We start from the raw sequence: 15,727 nt of genomic DNA, 5'->3' as shown, positions 1-15,727 counted from the left end.
GCACACATTCAGGTCGACTTTCCCCAACTTATTCAAGGATGTACTACATTTGAGGAGCTTCTCTCAAGAACACATCCCTCTCCAGTAGCACTAGGCATCTATCTTGCCAAAGTGCTAGAACATCACACCACACTCACAAACAAAATCACCACCAAGGTTGTAAGGTACGTAGTATTCGGTACGTGTTCGGTATGTACTGTACGTTGTACCGTATGGATTGGGCCATAAGGTACGTAAAATTCGTAGTATAGTTTTTAAAAGCTAAAAATACAAAGAATTTCAAATTTATATACAACCTATCTAGTTTAAAAACACTGCACAATACTTAAACATAGCCACAACTTTCAAAAAACACTTAAAATCACCCCACAAGTTAAGTAACCGCTACAATCGAGTCCAGACCACATGGCATAGTGTAAGTCAAGACTCAAGAGTCAAAAGTACATAACCGAATGCTGAATCCTGATACAAAAATAACATAGTCACTCAATAAAGAGTCTGGGTGGCTCAAGCAACAAAATAAAAAACATAAATGAGTCATGACAAATGTCCAAGTCCCAAGACCCAAAGCACTGGGCAATCACTACTACTCAAAATCATCATCAGAGGCTAATGAAGACTCAGAGAGCATGTCTCCATCTGTCAATACATTGCCCTCATCATCATAATCGGGCTCTCTCTCCTCTGGCACAGATGCTAGGGGTGCATCACCCTCATCTAGATCATCAGCCTCTGAACTCCAGGTGTGGATGAGTTGAACAGCCTCATTGGCTCGTCTACGAGCAGGCCGAACGGGTAACTTTCCTCTGCGAATGCTCTCTCTGTGTGCAACCTCAGGATTTGCAGCAGCAATGCGACAAGGAATACTGTAAGCTCGAGAGCGAGATCTAGTGACCCGGTGATCCACGCTCTCTAGCTCCTTGTGCAACTCTCGAAGGATCTCCTCTTGCTCATCTCTAATCCGTGCATCGACCTCCTCCGCAGTAGGATCTGTCACCATCTTCAACTCTGTGGGATCCACCTACAATGACAAGACAAAAGTTCAAACAAAGTCCATGATTCAACACTGTCTTTTGATCATTGACTTGTTTTCATAAATGTGCATGTAAATCTCACCTGCTTGGGTGTCCCCAAGGCATGAAAGCTGCGCACAAGCCGCATGTTAGCACGGCAATAAACCAGTCTCTCTAACTGCTTGGTGCTAAGACGATTGCGGATCTTCGTGTGAATAAGAGAGTATGCACTCCAGTTGCGCTCGCATGCCCTAGCGGAGCAATCCTACAGCAATTCAAATAGCGAACACTCATGGGTCACAAGTGTCACGTGTGAAAATATAGATTCATCATTCAATAATTATAAATTATAATTCAGACTTGAAACTTCAGTATTCACCTGAGAAAGGATCCGCAATGCAAGGTGGCGCAACTTGGGAAGGCCCTGGCGTCCATAGTTCTGCCACCATGTTAAAGGAAGCTTGGTAGCTTCCTTTCTCAATGCTACGGACCGCACAAAGGTGGGTCCTAAACTATTCATGTAGCTACTCATCTCTAAATCCAGAATCAATTGCTCATCCTCATCATATATAATGTTCAGATATTCAGAGCGTAGTGTGAGCAATGAAGCCTCCTCAAACCATTCTTGGCTCTTGTAGAGAGGATGGAGAACTGCAGCCATCCCATGGATGGGACGACGCATGAACTGCCATCGAGTCTCTACAATAGCCAAAATATCATCACGACTGCAAACAAATTTCAAAATAGTCACAGTAAGTATGTGTTTTGAAAAATTATAAATAGACATGTCACATGAGGACATTAGAGCACTTTGTAGTTTGTACTTACCGATCCTGTGTCAATGAGGTACATACAGAAATGTGTGTCTTCATCTGCATAAACAGATGATACACCAACCCAAGTGTAGAGCCCTCCATGTCCGTGACCCGTAGTAGTACATACAATGGCTGTAGAGCCACTGCCAAGGATTGCACCTGTGTCCAAAAGGTCTCATCAAGAACCTTTCTTTGAATGTACTTGGTCGCCTCTGACTGAGCATGGTGCATCAATCTCCATTTTGGATCCATAACTGTCTGCAACATTGGATCTCTCAATCTGAACAGCCTCTGAAGCACGAGATACATGTATGCAAATCTGGTCTTTGAGGGACGCACCATGTCTACTGTGCTGTGGCTCCTGAAGATTGCCAAGGCCTGGTGTTTTTTGCGGAAAAAAGTGGTAAGCTTGGACGCATCAGACACTGTAGGGTGCACCCAGGGAAGTTTGCCTATGTCCTCCATGAGAAGGTCTAGGCAATGTGCAGCGCATGGTGTCCACACAATGTGCTTGAACTCAGCCTCCACCATATCCCCCATGGCCTTGCAATTGGAGGCATTATCAGTGACCACCTACAATGAGTCATGACAAGATATTAAATGAAGTGTGGACATTATTACGTTGGACAATGTATGCAAAATTCATGTGCATGCCACATGGTCAGGAATCAGTATCTACCTGCACGACGTTCTTCTCCCCAACCTCCTTGATGGCCTAGCGAATATGTTTGAAGATGAACGCCGCAGAAATGCGTTCTCCAGCTTTCCCTGCATCCACGGCTCGTAAGAAGTATGTGCCCAAGCAGGAGGAAACAAGGATATTGATAATGTGACGCCTCCGCGTGTCACTCCACCCATCAGAAAGAATAGTGCATCCAAATTGTTGCCACCCAACCTTCACTGGAGTCAATGCTCGGTCTATGATCTCTTTTTGGTCGTCAAGCATGGTAGTGCGCATCTTTTGGTAGTCAAGACCATTCCAGGAATCTTTAGCACCAACCTGTGAAATAGCTCTCACCATCCTCTTCCATTGATCAGTCTTCAACACATTGAATGCAATGTTGCACTCTATGAGAGTCCGCGCAATCTCCATCTCTGCAACTTTCTGTCGCTCTTTTACCCATGAATCACTGTGTACACGTGATGGCAATGTGGTTTGCCTTGGGCCACGTACACCCTCAACCCCACTTGCACTTGCTGTTGAAGCACTAGCACCCTCATCCTCAGCCTGTGAAGCACGATCTCTCTTTCTACTAGTGCCTGCTAATGATGGCGCTGCAGACGCAAAGCCGCCAATATCTCCAAATAATGCATCCTGCAAGGCATCCTCTGCTGCTGCTACTGCTGCTACACGTGCTCCCCCTGACTGTGACGATGCAGTAGATCCTGGAGGAAAATGCTCCAAAATCAAGGCATCCCTCAATGCTTGCAGGATAGCCTCACAACCCCCACAATGTCCAGTGGTGCCAATACCAGTGAGGTGCTTCAAAACCCTGGTAATTGTACTGGTCATCTGCTCTCCGCAATACTTGCACACCCAAGTGCGAGTCCCTGAACCTTCTTGGCCTCCTGTGTTGACAACTCTCAGGACATTGGTGTGCTCGGCCCAAAGAGGATTAGGTCTACGAGGCATGATAACTCTGCAAGCAGCAACACAATTAAAGCACGAATCAAAGTTGAATACAAAACTTACACATTTTTCGCGAGGTCAGGACATCTAGAGTGCCTCCTTGAGGCTTGCAGACTCCAAACACAAAGGAAGGGAGGGAGGGAGGGAGGGAGGGAGGGAGGGCAGGACCTTATCGGTGGCGTTCCACCCTTCCTTGGTCTCGGTGCAGAAACTGTGCAGACTCCAGAGACTTCTTTCTGCAACTGAGTTGTGGTAATAAGAGGTATAGCATAGGTTGGCATATAAAAAGCCTCGCCCAAACTGTCCGACTAGGCGGATAAGGAACCGACTGGCGAAAAAAAAAATTAATGCCCTGCACGTACGAAATGATACCGTACGTACGGATTCGGTACGGAGGTACCGTACGGTACTGACTTCAGCCGTACGTACGTACGGAAACAACCCTGATCACCACAGAATCATGACACGTCCCCTCCTTCACATGGGAAGGGGGGAGTCTCATATATGAGATTTTGGGTCCCATGGGTCATTTTGGCCCCCCGAGGACGTAAATACATCATCATCATCATCATCATCTCTGAGACACCCATGTACTTCTGTGTGGCTATTGCATGACTCTATGCAATCATCGTACATTAACCAAAGGATATCAAGAAGCGGTCGAACAATGAGCTCATCACCTATCAAAACAATGCCGAAGGACACGACCCCCACGCCCCCCAAGGAATCAAGGGACATGACAATTACATGTACTACCCAGGACATATGGGGATTGCTATTGTCTATCTAGGAACAGGTACGACAACAGAATGAGGTGATTTCACGTCAAAATGACGACATCAAAGCCCTGACACTGCGCAACCAAGAGCTCGATCATACCATTAAATTACAAGCTCTAAAGCTTCAGCAACAAGAAGACACTATGAAAACGCTACAATCCCAAGTGTTGGAACAAGGAAATCACATAATACAGGTCACCAATAATGTAATCGATGCACCCGAGGGGTCTCCTCCATCTTGGGCACAAATAGTAAAACAAGAGAAGACAATGGGGCACATGATAGGAGAACTGTTTACGCATGAGAGCATGTATACGCATGAGGATCCTACTGAGTACAAGGAACGGGAGAAAAGATCCCGAGACATTGTGATACGAGGCATGCCAGAACCTGAGGGGGAAACAGTCATGTCATTGAACGTAGATGTTACCACCTTGTTAGCAGAAAAGCTTGACATGCAAGATGCAGAAGTATATGGGGCACATAGAGTGGGCCAGAAGAAGACTGATGCTCATCGAGCAGTTGTATGCACAATGTTGGATGCTCGTAAAAGGAACATAATTTTGGAAACTGCACGCTTCTACTTAAAAGGCACTCAGTACTATGTAAGTGAAGATAGAACACCGGCACAACAAGCAGCAAGAAGGAAAGCATATGAGGAACGCCTCAAGGAGAAAACACCGACATCACCATCTAAGGATGCATAGGGGCATGCGACCCATGGGATCACGACCATACAGGTTACGAGTTGGAATTGTAGAGGTTTCCTATGGCATAAGGGAGATGGGTTGGTAGATATTCAACCACAAGATGACATACTCTTTCTATTGGAAACATGGGAACAAAACACATGCAACTGCCGGACATTTGTGGGTACATCAAGCACTCAGTATGGTAGACTAGTACCCAAATGCGAGGACAAGGAGGTGTAGCTGTAATATATAAGGAAGAGCTTCAAAAGATGTTTGATGTACGAAAGGTTGAGGAGCACAAACGCTATATATGGGTTAAGGTTTGCTCATCAAAAGGATTGATCTTTATCGCAGGATGCTATATCCCGCATCGAGAGTCACCTTTTTATGACACAAACCAGCTACCTAAAAAAGATCCCTTTGCTGACCTATGTACAGACATTGCAATATATGCACGTGAGGGAGCAGTTGTCATTCTTGGGGATCTGAATGCCCGGATGGCAAACACACAGGTACAATTGACGGACCATTCACTGCACCCTGTGCATAAGAATGGAGAACTTATGCTTAGTCCTATGTGGAACAGATGTTCAAGTGATAACATCATGAATGCACAGGGGTCAGCTATGATAAGTATGATGAACTCAATGCAGGTTGTAGCCATGAATGGTGCGGATAAGTTCATACACTCTTGATCATACACTTGTTACACGGCAAGTCATGGGAGGAGTACAAATGATTATGCCTTGGTGAGATACGATGAATTAGACTTGGTCCACCGTTTTGAAGTGGGTAGCAGGTTACCGACGTCAGACCATACACCAATCCATATATGCCTACACATGCCAAGTATGCCTATTGTCAACATAACGTATAAATACACCGAACTGATCATACAAGATGCAACTCACGAAAAAAGAGGACTATGCTAGTCTCTTAGATAGCTTACTGTTTGACCGGAACATGCCTTGTGACATTGAAGAGACGTGGAAGATCTTCCGACATGCAATGGAGGAAGCGGCAAGAACCATTATGGGCAAATATCGAAGTGGCAAACAGATTAGGAAGGGTTTACCTCATAATCCTTGGTTTGATGCAGAATGCAAGGAGGCCAAACGTAAGATGAGAGGCCTATCACAACACTCAAATGAATGGGAATGTGCTGCTAGAGAATACAATACACTCACGAGGAAAAAGAGACATATGTATGAACTCTCAAAAGAACAACTAGACTTGAGCAAGTTCAGGAAAGAGCCAAAGAAAGATTTGCGTAACATGAAGGGGAAGAAAGGGGACGTGATGGGAGATTTCAACCCACACGAAATGCATGCTTATGTACAAACTTTGTATGCCCCGCCGGGGGCTCAAGAGGTGATATACACAGGGCCTCAGGCTGAATATCCAAAGCCCATCACCTTCCAGGCAGTCCTTAAAGGCCTCAAAAGCCTGGCGAATGGAAAGCAGCTGACACATTACATCTTAACTCTGAAATGCTGAAATGGTCAGGTAGTGAGGCTAAGAAATGGATACACCTTATGATGAATCAAGCAATCAGCCAATACCTACCTCAAGACTGGCAAGAGAACTGGGTGAAAGCGCTCTTTATAGGAGGTGACCGCAATTTGCTTACTAATTATCGCACCATCATGGTGAGCTCATGTATGGCAAAACTTTTTGGAAGCATTATCAAGAAAGATCTTAGCACATGGGCTGAAAATAACGGGAAATGTGCCATTGGACAAGCAGAATTAAGAGCCCGCCATAGCACGGTAGACCACCTGATGACACTCTGGGTCTTGATGGAAGAAGCCAGGCTAAAAGGCAAAACTCTGTATTACTGTTTTGTGGACTTCAAGAAAGCGTTTGACACAGTACCCCATCAAGGTCTATGGTCACGTATGGAAACTCTAGGAGTTCCTATGCATATCAGGGCAGCCGTAGGGCGCCTATACCAAGAGGTCAGATGCAAACTCAAGACAAAAACAGGTTTCTCACAAGAATTCAGGAGCACCATGGGAGTTAAACAAGGATGCCCTTTGTCACCTACGCCTTTCGGACTATGCATGGACGAGCTTGATGACTTCATCAACGAGGCTATGAGAGAGGGGAGAGATCACCCTAGTATTGGCACTTTCACGCTTCTTCTCCTCATATATGCCGATAATGTAGTTCTCCTTGCCTACAATGCCCTCATTCTACAGAAACTTCTGGATGCAGTACATGCATTTTGCAATGCAACGGGCATGTCAGTCAATGTAGCCAAAACAAAGATTATGTCAGTCCACACATGTAGAAATGAGAATCATCCCATCATCACGTATGACGGGCAAACACTCCATGCGGTTGAGAGTTTCAAGTACTTGGGCATCTATGTTCCCTCAAACCATGCATGGGGGAGTTGCGTGCAAAACAGAATTGATGCAGGACATGCAAAATACTATGAATTTGAGAACATGTGCAAGCAGAGTGTCACAAAGCGATGGGAAATTAAGTCTATGGCATTTGATGCATGTGTGGTCCAAACAATACTTTACAGTGTAGAGGTATGGGGGGGAGTATTCCCGCTAGCACTTAGAACGACATTGAAAAGATACAGAAGAAACTCCTATGTAGACACCTGGGATCAAAACTACCACCCCATACTCAGTGACGCTTTTGGAGACAGGCAAGAGACCTTTGGAAATGCAAGCCTTACAGAGAGTACACAGATACCTCATGAAAGTTAAGATGATGCCAGAGAGCCATCTACCCCACAAGGCATGGCAAACCGGATGTAAGCCGCAAAAGAATTACAAGAGTAAGTTTCTCACATCTAGTCTTGTAGAAGACATACGGAAATGGTTCTCTAGATGGAATGTGGGAGACCATGTGGACATGCATATAGAGAAACACACCGAACATGAACATGAGCTGAAGTTTGACATAACCATACTTGAAGCCCTACACACCAGATGAAGACAGCAGTACACAGGTCCAAATTTGAGTACTACGGCAAGCACATCAATACACAATATTGGGAGACCTACAAGACTGGGGACACCTCAGATGCATATAAAGACACCCATGTCCCACCGGGCAAGACGAGCCATTACTTTGATGTCGACGCGATCACACATGCTCAAGATTGAAACAGGAGGGTGGCTGAATATTAAGGAAAATAGGAGGACATGCCCACAATGCAAGTTGAACAAAGTGGAAAGCGAGGCTCATGTCACCGTTGAGTGCCTAGCATACGCACACATCCGTGTTGAATTTCCACAGCTCTTTCAAGGGAATGTCACCTTTGAGGAGCTTCTCTCTCGGATACACCCCTCGCCAGTAGCTTTAGGCATCTACTTTGCCAAAATATTGGATCATCACACAACCACACAAGAAAGCTACTAGCCCACTACCCCCTCCCACATGAGGGGAGCATCTTGTAGACCTTTTGTGGTCCCATGGGTCATTTTGGCCCCCCGAGGACGTAAATACAACATCATCATCATCATCTCTCTCTCTCTCTCTCTCTCTCTCTCTCTCTCTCTCTCTCTCTCTCTCTCTCTCTCTCTCTCTCTCTCTCTCTCTCTCTCTCTCTCTCTCTCTCTCTCTCTAAGGGATGGTGATGGGCAGCACATCTAAGGTCTTTCTCTAGCAACCTCCGGCTGAGCCCCGCGTTGACCTGCCTTCACACCCACCTCGTGACGCGCCCCTGCAACACTATCGAGTCCCCCTTTCCTCCTCTGCACTTGCGCCAACCTTTCTGGGTCCTCTAGCCCCACGGGCCCACACGGCCATCCCACCCTCTCCCTCTTCTATCGTGTACGTCGCCAGACTTCTATCGCAGCCAGGTCATCTATCGGACAACTTACCCTCCCTGTCTTCTATCGCCCAGTGCTCGAGACATCTTTCGTGCAAAGTGCTCAAGACATATAACATGTAAATTTTTAAGACATCTATCGTAAAAATATATCCCTCTAAGGGATGGTTCACGCGAACTCACACACAGATCACACAAGCGTGCGTATACGCAAGCAAGTGGGCCCAGGTGAAGCCTTCATCTTGTTAAAATCTTTTTTCCTCCCAAAAAGGGCTTTTTGCGTGCTCTCAAAGGCGGCACATAGCAACACGTCACCACTCTCTCTCTTCACAGGCCCAAGCAATCCCATCGCAAGGAATTGTTGGAGTGCTTGGGGATGGACCAAACAGTCGACGTTAGGGATGATAGCATTTATGAAACCCTGCCTAAATCGAAAGCTCTAGGTGGAGGTTTCGAGAAAGCACACTATCGCCAGGTTCTGTGAGAGCAGAGAAACTATCTAGAGTCAAAGATGACTTAATGTATGAGAAGGTACAGGTGATGATTAAAGCGGAGCTGAGCCTCTTAAGGGGTGACATTGAAAAAGAGATGTATGCAAATGTGGAGACTTACAAAAAAGAAGTTACGTATGCTTATATGAGGAAAGAATTGGACAAAGAGATGCTTAGTAAGAGTGAAGACGTGTACATATCATTGAAGACCGAAATACAGACGATTGTCAAGGCAGAAGTGAATGTAACGGAATGTGTGATGCAAAAAAGATTAGAGGATGCACTTGCTATGTTTGAATCCTTGAAATCAAAAATGGAAGAACACATGAATGAAAAGAATGCAGTGATTGAAGCACTTAAGGGAGACCTTGCACGTTGCAAAAATACCCCCGCAAAGGAGATAGAAAATCAACCCTCAATGATCAAGGAGCTCGAAAGCATTAAGGAGCAGGTGAAAACTCTACGAGAAGAGGACGAGCACAAGGCACGAACAACCTCTTCGTGGGCGAAGCACCTATTCAAAACACAAGACAAGGTTGATAAAGCTGAAAAAGTGGATCGAGGACGCAAAGAAAGGAAAAGATAAGACGTTTGAAGCCACACCGACATCGATCATCAATATGAGCAAAAGAGAAAGACTAGAGACCTTCATGTGCGTGTTACGGGTCTCAAAGACACCGGAAAAGTAAAAGAAGAAGTGCAAGAGCTCTTGAAGCGCATGGGTATTTCTAAACACCCACACACACGTGCTTGGAGAGTTGGCAAGAGGGGAAGTGATGAGAAAGAAAGGCCCAAGGAAAGAGCACTCATTATACGTTTCCCTACATTGGAAGCTAGGAAGGAATTCATGAAGCAGAGACCAACACTCAAGCAAACTGGGATATTTTTGGGTGATGACCTCACTCTAACACAAGTAGCACACATGCAAGAGCTAATGCCAAAGATCAAGGCGGTGAGGGAGAAAGGGAAAATTGCTTTCTACAAGGGAGGGAGAGTAGTGGTGTTGAAAAAACGCACCGGATGACTGTACGAGACCTATAGGACCAACCTCAAAATGGAAACATGGAATTGTAACGGATCAATGAAGCTAGATGTAGGTGCATTTGAGGAAAGCTTTGAGGGAAGAGACATTATTTTTTACTCGGAAACGCATCAAACTCCTGGTGGCACATTACCTAGAGTGACGGGATACCATTGGCAGACTACTTGTAGGCAAAAAGTGAGATCAATGCATAGAGGACACAGGTCAAGTGTGGCAGTCCTATTCTAGGAGGAGCTGCAACCGCTCATTCGTATTGTTCGGAGGGATGAGAAGGCCAGATATAAGTGGGTCAGAGTGATAGCAGAGACAGAAAGACCACTCTACATTGCAATATGCTATTTGGCCCCCGGCACATCTCATTATGCATCACCCAAGGGGGAGTCACCCAACATGATATTGGATGACGACATATGGGAGTTCTCTAGGGATGGAGATGTCATTCTTTTGGGAGACATCAATGCCAGGACAAGCAGTCTCAGATAGCTTTCTACAATACCTTAGAGGGAATGTTAAGAGAATTGGATGTCAATGATATGGGATTCGCCAGGTGTTCGTAGGATGAAGAGCACACTCGATACGGGGGATTCTGACAAATTTGGGGACTGCACATGGATTGGCCATCTTGAATGGCCTCCACAGATTTCCAGCGTCGAGTGCGTTCACTTGCTTTCATCATAGACATGGGCCAGCACAATGGATTATGTTTTGGCTCAACCCACTTTCATACCCTCTATTCAGGACTTTACAGTCAGACCCAAGCCTATTGGGGTAGCAGCACATCATGCTCTCCTCACGCTTACCGTCTCATTCTAGTTCAGAACAGCTCAACTGGCACAAACAACTATGCATAGCCGATACACTTTTACTTCAGAGACTGATTCTGTCTATGTAGATGGTATCTACAGAGGGTTATGCAGTGAGGATCCCGGGAGACCTTTAGGGGAGCTCACTTATATATTGAAAGAGACACTTCAGGATGCAGCACCAGAGGCATACCCCCATACTCAGCCTACGTAGCGCCGACGTTCTGGGAGCACACCCCAAAATAGCTGGTATGATGAGGAGTGCAGAGAGAGAAGAGCCCGACATCAGAGGGAGGTACTTCTAGGTGTCATTAACTACATATACAAGGGCAGATGCGCACATCATCACATCAGCTAGAGATTGAGACTGGCAGATTTAGGAGAGTACCAACAGACGCCAGGATATGCTAGTTATGTCATATAGAGCCAAAGACACAGTTAGATCACATTTGTCACTGTCCTGGTATACTATGAGATACGAGGGCGCTTTCACTGTCTATTCAAAGAGGGCTTTTGGACCATTGGCTAGAGTCATGAGATATCAGGATCAAAGATGCCTCGGGTTGTTTTTGCTAGAGCTGCGCAGACACAGGAAAAGTCACTTGAGGAGACCAGGTAGTGGGGGACATTCACAGATGGAGATCACTAACTTCTTCAGAGCAGGGACTCAACAGCCGGATGAGCATGCTTCGTAGTAGACTTCAAAGCCCACTTCTACCAGAGGTATATTAGTGGGCATAGCCACTGAGCTCGGAAGAGCTAGACAGCCACGTCTACAAGGGCGACCACGACATCGACTGAGGCTCCACCAGAGAATCAAGACTATTCTAGCACGACATGGGAGACGCCCAGGACGATTATTTACAGAGGCGGATATTAACAAAGCTCTTCAGCGATCGATGCAATACTTTCTTGGCCAACGCCCTTTGACGGGCATCCTCGGGCATGGATGATAATGTTGATGATTTTCAGGCTGACAACTTGAGTCTTTAAGTCTTAGTCTTTCACTTTACTTCATTTTATTTTTGTACCTAGACATTGGATTAGATCCACAAGGATTGTATCAGTTTGGTCTCATAAGTCATTTTGGCCTTTTGAAGACGTTTAATATAACATTTGATTTCATTTCCAGAGGTACCAGAGGCATACTGCTTGATCGGGCGATAGAGTTGGGGTGGTCCCATCGCCCACGGATGAGAGGGCCCTCTCGATATCGACGCAAACTACGACAGAGGATCCATACCATACTGGCGCGACATAGGAGCCGTCCCGGATATTGATGTATATGTATATGATGCCTCGACTGTCAAAGAGATCCATTGTATCAACTCACCCTTTGTCTTCCCTTTGTATCAGCTTTCACCCCACCCCTACCCACTATTTTCTTTTCAGTTCTTTGTACTTTTTTTTTTTCGAAGAAAAAGATCCTTCTATTAGTTAATGAAAACTGCCCGTAGGGCTACAACCACCTCTGCAAGAGAGGGCTACAACAAACATGATGGGGAGACTCTCCCAATGAAAGAACAACATATATACAATGAGGCTAAATCAAGAGATGGGAGGAGGGAAGAGCCACACAAGTGGTCGGTAGTGCCATCTGAGCACACCCTGGACACTGGTGAAGAAAGGCCCAGGGCTCCAAAGTCGAAGGAAAGCCTCGCGGCGCCCCGCAGTCAGTCGGAGCTGCCCTGTAGTCCCTCTAGCTGTCCTCTGAGAGTATGGATCAGCTCTAGCCAAAAGTCACGAACAGTCTATACTGGTGGCACAGAGCGAGCCTTAAAAATGCGGAAACAATGGGCCCGCCCGATGAACCAAAGTGTCAGGCCACTGATGAGCTCCTCCCAACACTCCTCTCTCTCACTGCACCACTCCTGTGGAGTAAGCTCTATAGCAGGCTGGAGTGTAGGTCGCCCCCCTGGTATCACTATCATCCTGCTGGTGGAAGATAGCTCAAACTGAAGTACCGGGCCCGTGAGAGTGGACCAAGCCGCTGCCCCCCAAGTGTACTGTCTAGCCGTGTAGAGAGTAGGCATCAGCCGAAGAACTCGTAGCCACACTTGCTGGGCCGAGGGACAATCCCAAAGACAATGACGCTGACTCTCCACCAACTGGTCACAGGCTGCACATGCGGCCGAGAGACCACTATGCACAAGCCAGCTCCCTACTGTTGTAGCTCTGTGTGCAACCAGCCACTCAAGAAGGTGACACGCCTCGGCTATCTGGAGTCCCACAGCCTCTGCCAAAAGGCTGCCAAGAACTCGACTCTGAGGCCCTCCTCCTGCCAATGACGTGCTGCAGCTGGGCGGGCCTCTCTCTGTGCTGCAAGTATATGACGTCCAAGCCGAACAGTGTACTGAAAGAAGGGGACTCCTGGGTGGTCCCTCCATAGCCACTCACCAGGATCCCACTGTACTCGTGCCAGTGGACAACACTCCCAAGCCCATAGCCTCCAGTGTCCAGTCTCAAAAGCTGATGGGTCAGGGTCCATGATGCAAGTCCTCCCACATATGCCCACAAATCGAATCCTCTGGAAACAGCACTCTGCTACCTGCGAAGCCTCTATTGCAACTCGCTGTAATCGTCCCCCACCTTGAAGCTCGAAGAACACGGCTGGGAAAGTCTCTGAGCAGGCCCTGACTGAAATGAGGACCTCCAGTCGTGTGAAGGCTCCCATCCACCGGGGTGCTACTGGCTCAAGAGGCGTGAGCCACTCTGCTGGAACTGACTCTGAGATGTCCTGACACATGCTGTGCACCCCTCTCATGCCCTGTAGAGCTGGAAACCCTGCACCTCCTCAGACAAACCTGTGAACTCTAGCCAATCACTTAGAGAGCGCGCTGGACCTGCTGCATGGGACCCCAAGAAACATGAGGCCGACTACCAACCAAGTTGGCTCTCTGAGTGCTAACCATGGGGTTCCAGACAAGGGACTGCCGTAGGCGCTCCTCCATGCACGTCGATTGTCTCTGCTCCAGGCCACACCGTAACACATCCCAAGATCGAAGCAAACTCACAGTGAAGCGGTCCTCCAGTCTCCTGCTCAAACCAACTCGGCGTATCTCTGTAAAGATCCATCTGGTCGAAGTTTGCCAAGGGCCTCCTGACTGAGGCACCCTGGCACAAAGTCTCTGTAACAAGAACTCCTTCCAGGGCTCCTCACCTGGAAGAAGTCCTCTGACTATGAACTTCCCAAGAAGGGCTCTGCTCTGCTGTGCTGGATCAGTGATCCCAAGCCCTCTGTGAGAACAAGGAAGTGCGATGACCGACCAAGCCACTTTGGCTCGGGCTATCTGAGTGTCACGTCCTGACCAAAGGAAGTTCTTGATCAGCCTCTCTACCTGGCTGATACAAGAACTCGAGAAAATCCAGCAGGAAGTGATGTACCACATAGTCGCCAACAGCACCTGGTTGGCAACTACTACTCTACCAACCAGCGAAAGTCGTTCTGAGCTCCAATGTAACAGCTTTCTTCTGATGGACAGGAGAAGAGGAGCAATCTGCTGCTCGGGAGACAAGTCCAAACATCCATGACAACCCAAGTACCAAACTGCAGTCCCTCGGGGAATCCACCTAAAACCCTCTCCTGGCATCCAATCTGGCACAGGAGCACTACCAACCGAGAAAGCCACTGTCTTTCTCCATTTGATCAGTGCGCCCGATGCACAACAGAAGGTCTCCAAAGCCTGCTCACATCTGTGAAGATTGGCCTCCTGGCCATCTAAGTACAAGGCTGAGTCATCGGCAAACTCAGTGTCCAGTAGCTCATCTCCCCGAATAAGGAGTGCTAAGCCCCGTAAACCAACCTGCTGAGACACCAAAAATCTGCTAATCGCCTCTGCATAGAACAAAAAGAGAAAGGGGGCAAGAGGACAACCCTGTCTGACCGAGCATGTGAGCATGAAGCGCTCACCTCTCCCTCCTGCCAAAAGCACCTGACTGTGAGCCTGTCTGTACAAAGCTGACACCCCTCTGATCCAAGCATTTGAGAAGCCCATCCTACGTAGAGTGCCCTCTAGAAAGTCCCAGTCAACTCTGTCGTATGCCTTCTCAAAATCGAGAAGAAGAATCACAAGGTCCTCACCACGGAGCCGTGCCAGGACAGAAGCCTCCCAGAAAGTAAAGATGTTGTCAAGGATACTGCGTTCCTTGACAAAACCTGTCTAAGTCCCATGTATAAGGCTCTCTAGAAGTGGCTGAATCCTCAAACTCAGAGCCTTGGCAAGAATTTTGTAGGCTGAGTTGAGGATGGTGATGGGGCGCCACTGTCGAATCTCATCCAAGGAGCCACCCTCCTTGGGAATGAGGTAGATCAAGCCCTCACTCATGCTGTCAAGCATTGTTGGGTTAAAGGCCTAACTAACCCCTTTTTGTACATTTTTATACTTTGTCCAGGTTCATATTGAACTTGGACACATTTTTTAAAGGTCACTTATAATAAAAATGAGAAAACCCAAAACTCACTTATTGAGTTTTCCCCAAAAACGTGAGCCCTCTCTCTCCCTCTTCGTTCTGCTAGCGCTTCCTCTCCTGCTGGCTTTCGCCACCCCTCTCTGCACACACACTGCACTTCCTCGAGTGCTCTTTCAGTTGCACACACCGCCACGCGCTCAACAATTGGTATTAGAGCCAGATTAGGGTTTCAGAAGCTTTGCGCAGGTGGCTGGAC

The 15,727-nt window shown here is 47.1% G+C and overlaps 4 protein-coding genes across 9 annotated transcripts in view; all 4 read right to left on the bottom strand.

The window, feature by feature from the left end:
- Positions 1-15,727, bottom strand: part of LOC147437327 (uncharacterized) — a 209,745-nt gene that overhangs the window by 107,872 nt on the left and 86,146 nt on the right. The gene's annotated exons all lie outside the window — the stretch shown is intronic.
- Positions 468-1,259, bottom strand: LOC147437330 (uncharacterized). Its single transcript, XM_086485926.1, has 2 exons — positions 1,117-1,259; positions 468-1,021 (listed from the first exon to the last, which is right to left on the bottom strand). The coding sequence occupies exons 1-2, from the start codon at positions 1,159-1,161 to the stop codon at positions 587-589; spliced, it is 480 nt and encodes a 159-aa protein (XP_086342052.1). The 5' UTR covers positions 1,162-1,259; the 3' UTR covers positions 468-586.
- LOC147437329 (uncharacterized) lies at positions 1,413-2,480 on the bottom strand. Its single transcript, XM_086485888.1, has 2 exons — positions 2,457-2,480; positions 1,413-2,401 (listed from the first exon to the last, which is right to left on the bottom strand). The coding sequence occupies exons 1-2, from the start codon at positions 2,478-2,480 to the stop codon at positions 1,838-1,840; spliced, it is 588 nt and encodes a 195-aa protein (XP_086342014.1). The 3' UTR covers positions 1,413-1,837.
- On the bottom strand, positions 2,400-3,378 carry LOC147437328 (uncharacterized). The gene has a single exon (XM_086485925.1). It carries the CDS (start codon positions 3,339-3,341, stop codon positions 2,544-2,546), a length of 798 nt encoding a protein of 265 aa, XP_086342051.1. The 5' UTR covers positions 3,342-3,378; the 3' UTR covers positions 2,400-2,543.

The sequence above is a fragment of the Adiantum capillus-veneris genome, chromosome 17, assembly GCF_014529385.1.
Source record: "Adiantum capillus-veneris isolate H3 chromosome 17, ASM1452938v2, whole genome shotgun sequence".
NCBI lineage: Eukaryota > Viridiplantae > Streptophyta > Polypodiopsida > Polypodiales > Pteridaceae > Adiantum > Adiantum capillus-veneris.
This window is presented reverse-complemented; position numbering and strand designations above follow the sequence as displayed.

Coding starts and splice junctions, on each gene's coding strand:
- LOC147437330 (XM_086485926.1), bottom strand. CDS start 1,161: ATGCGGCTTGTGCGCAGCTTTCATGCCTTGGGGACACCCAAGCAG. Junction 1,022..1,116: donor CCTTGGGGACACCCAAGCAG/GTGAGATTTACA, acceptor TTGTCATTGTAG/GTGGATCCCACAGAGTTGAA.
- LOC147437329 (XM_086485888.1), bottom strand. CDS start 2,480: ATGCACATGAATTTTGCATACATT. Junction 2,402..2,456: donor ACATGAATTTTGCATACATT/GTCCAACGTAAT, acceptor GACTCATTGTAG/GTGGTCACTGATAATGCCTC.
- LOC147437328 (XM_086485925.1), bottom strand. CDS start 3,341: ATGACCAGTACAATTACCAGGGTTTTGAAGCACCTCACTGGTATTGGC.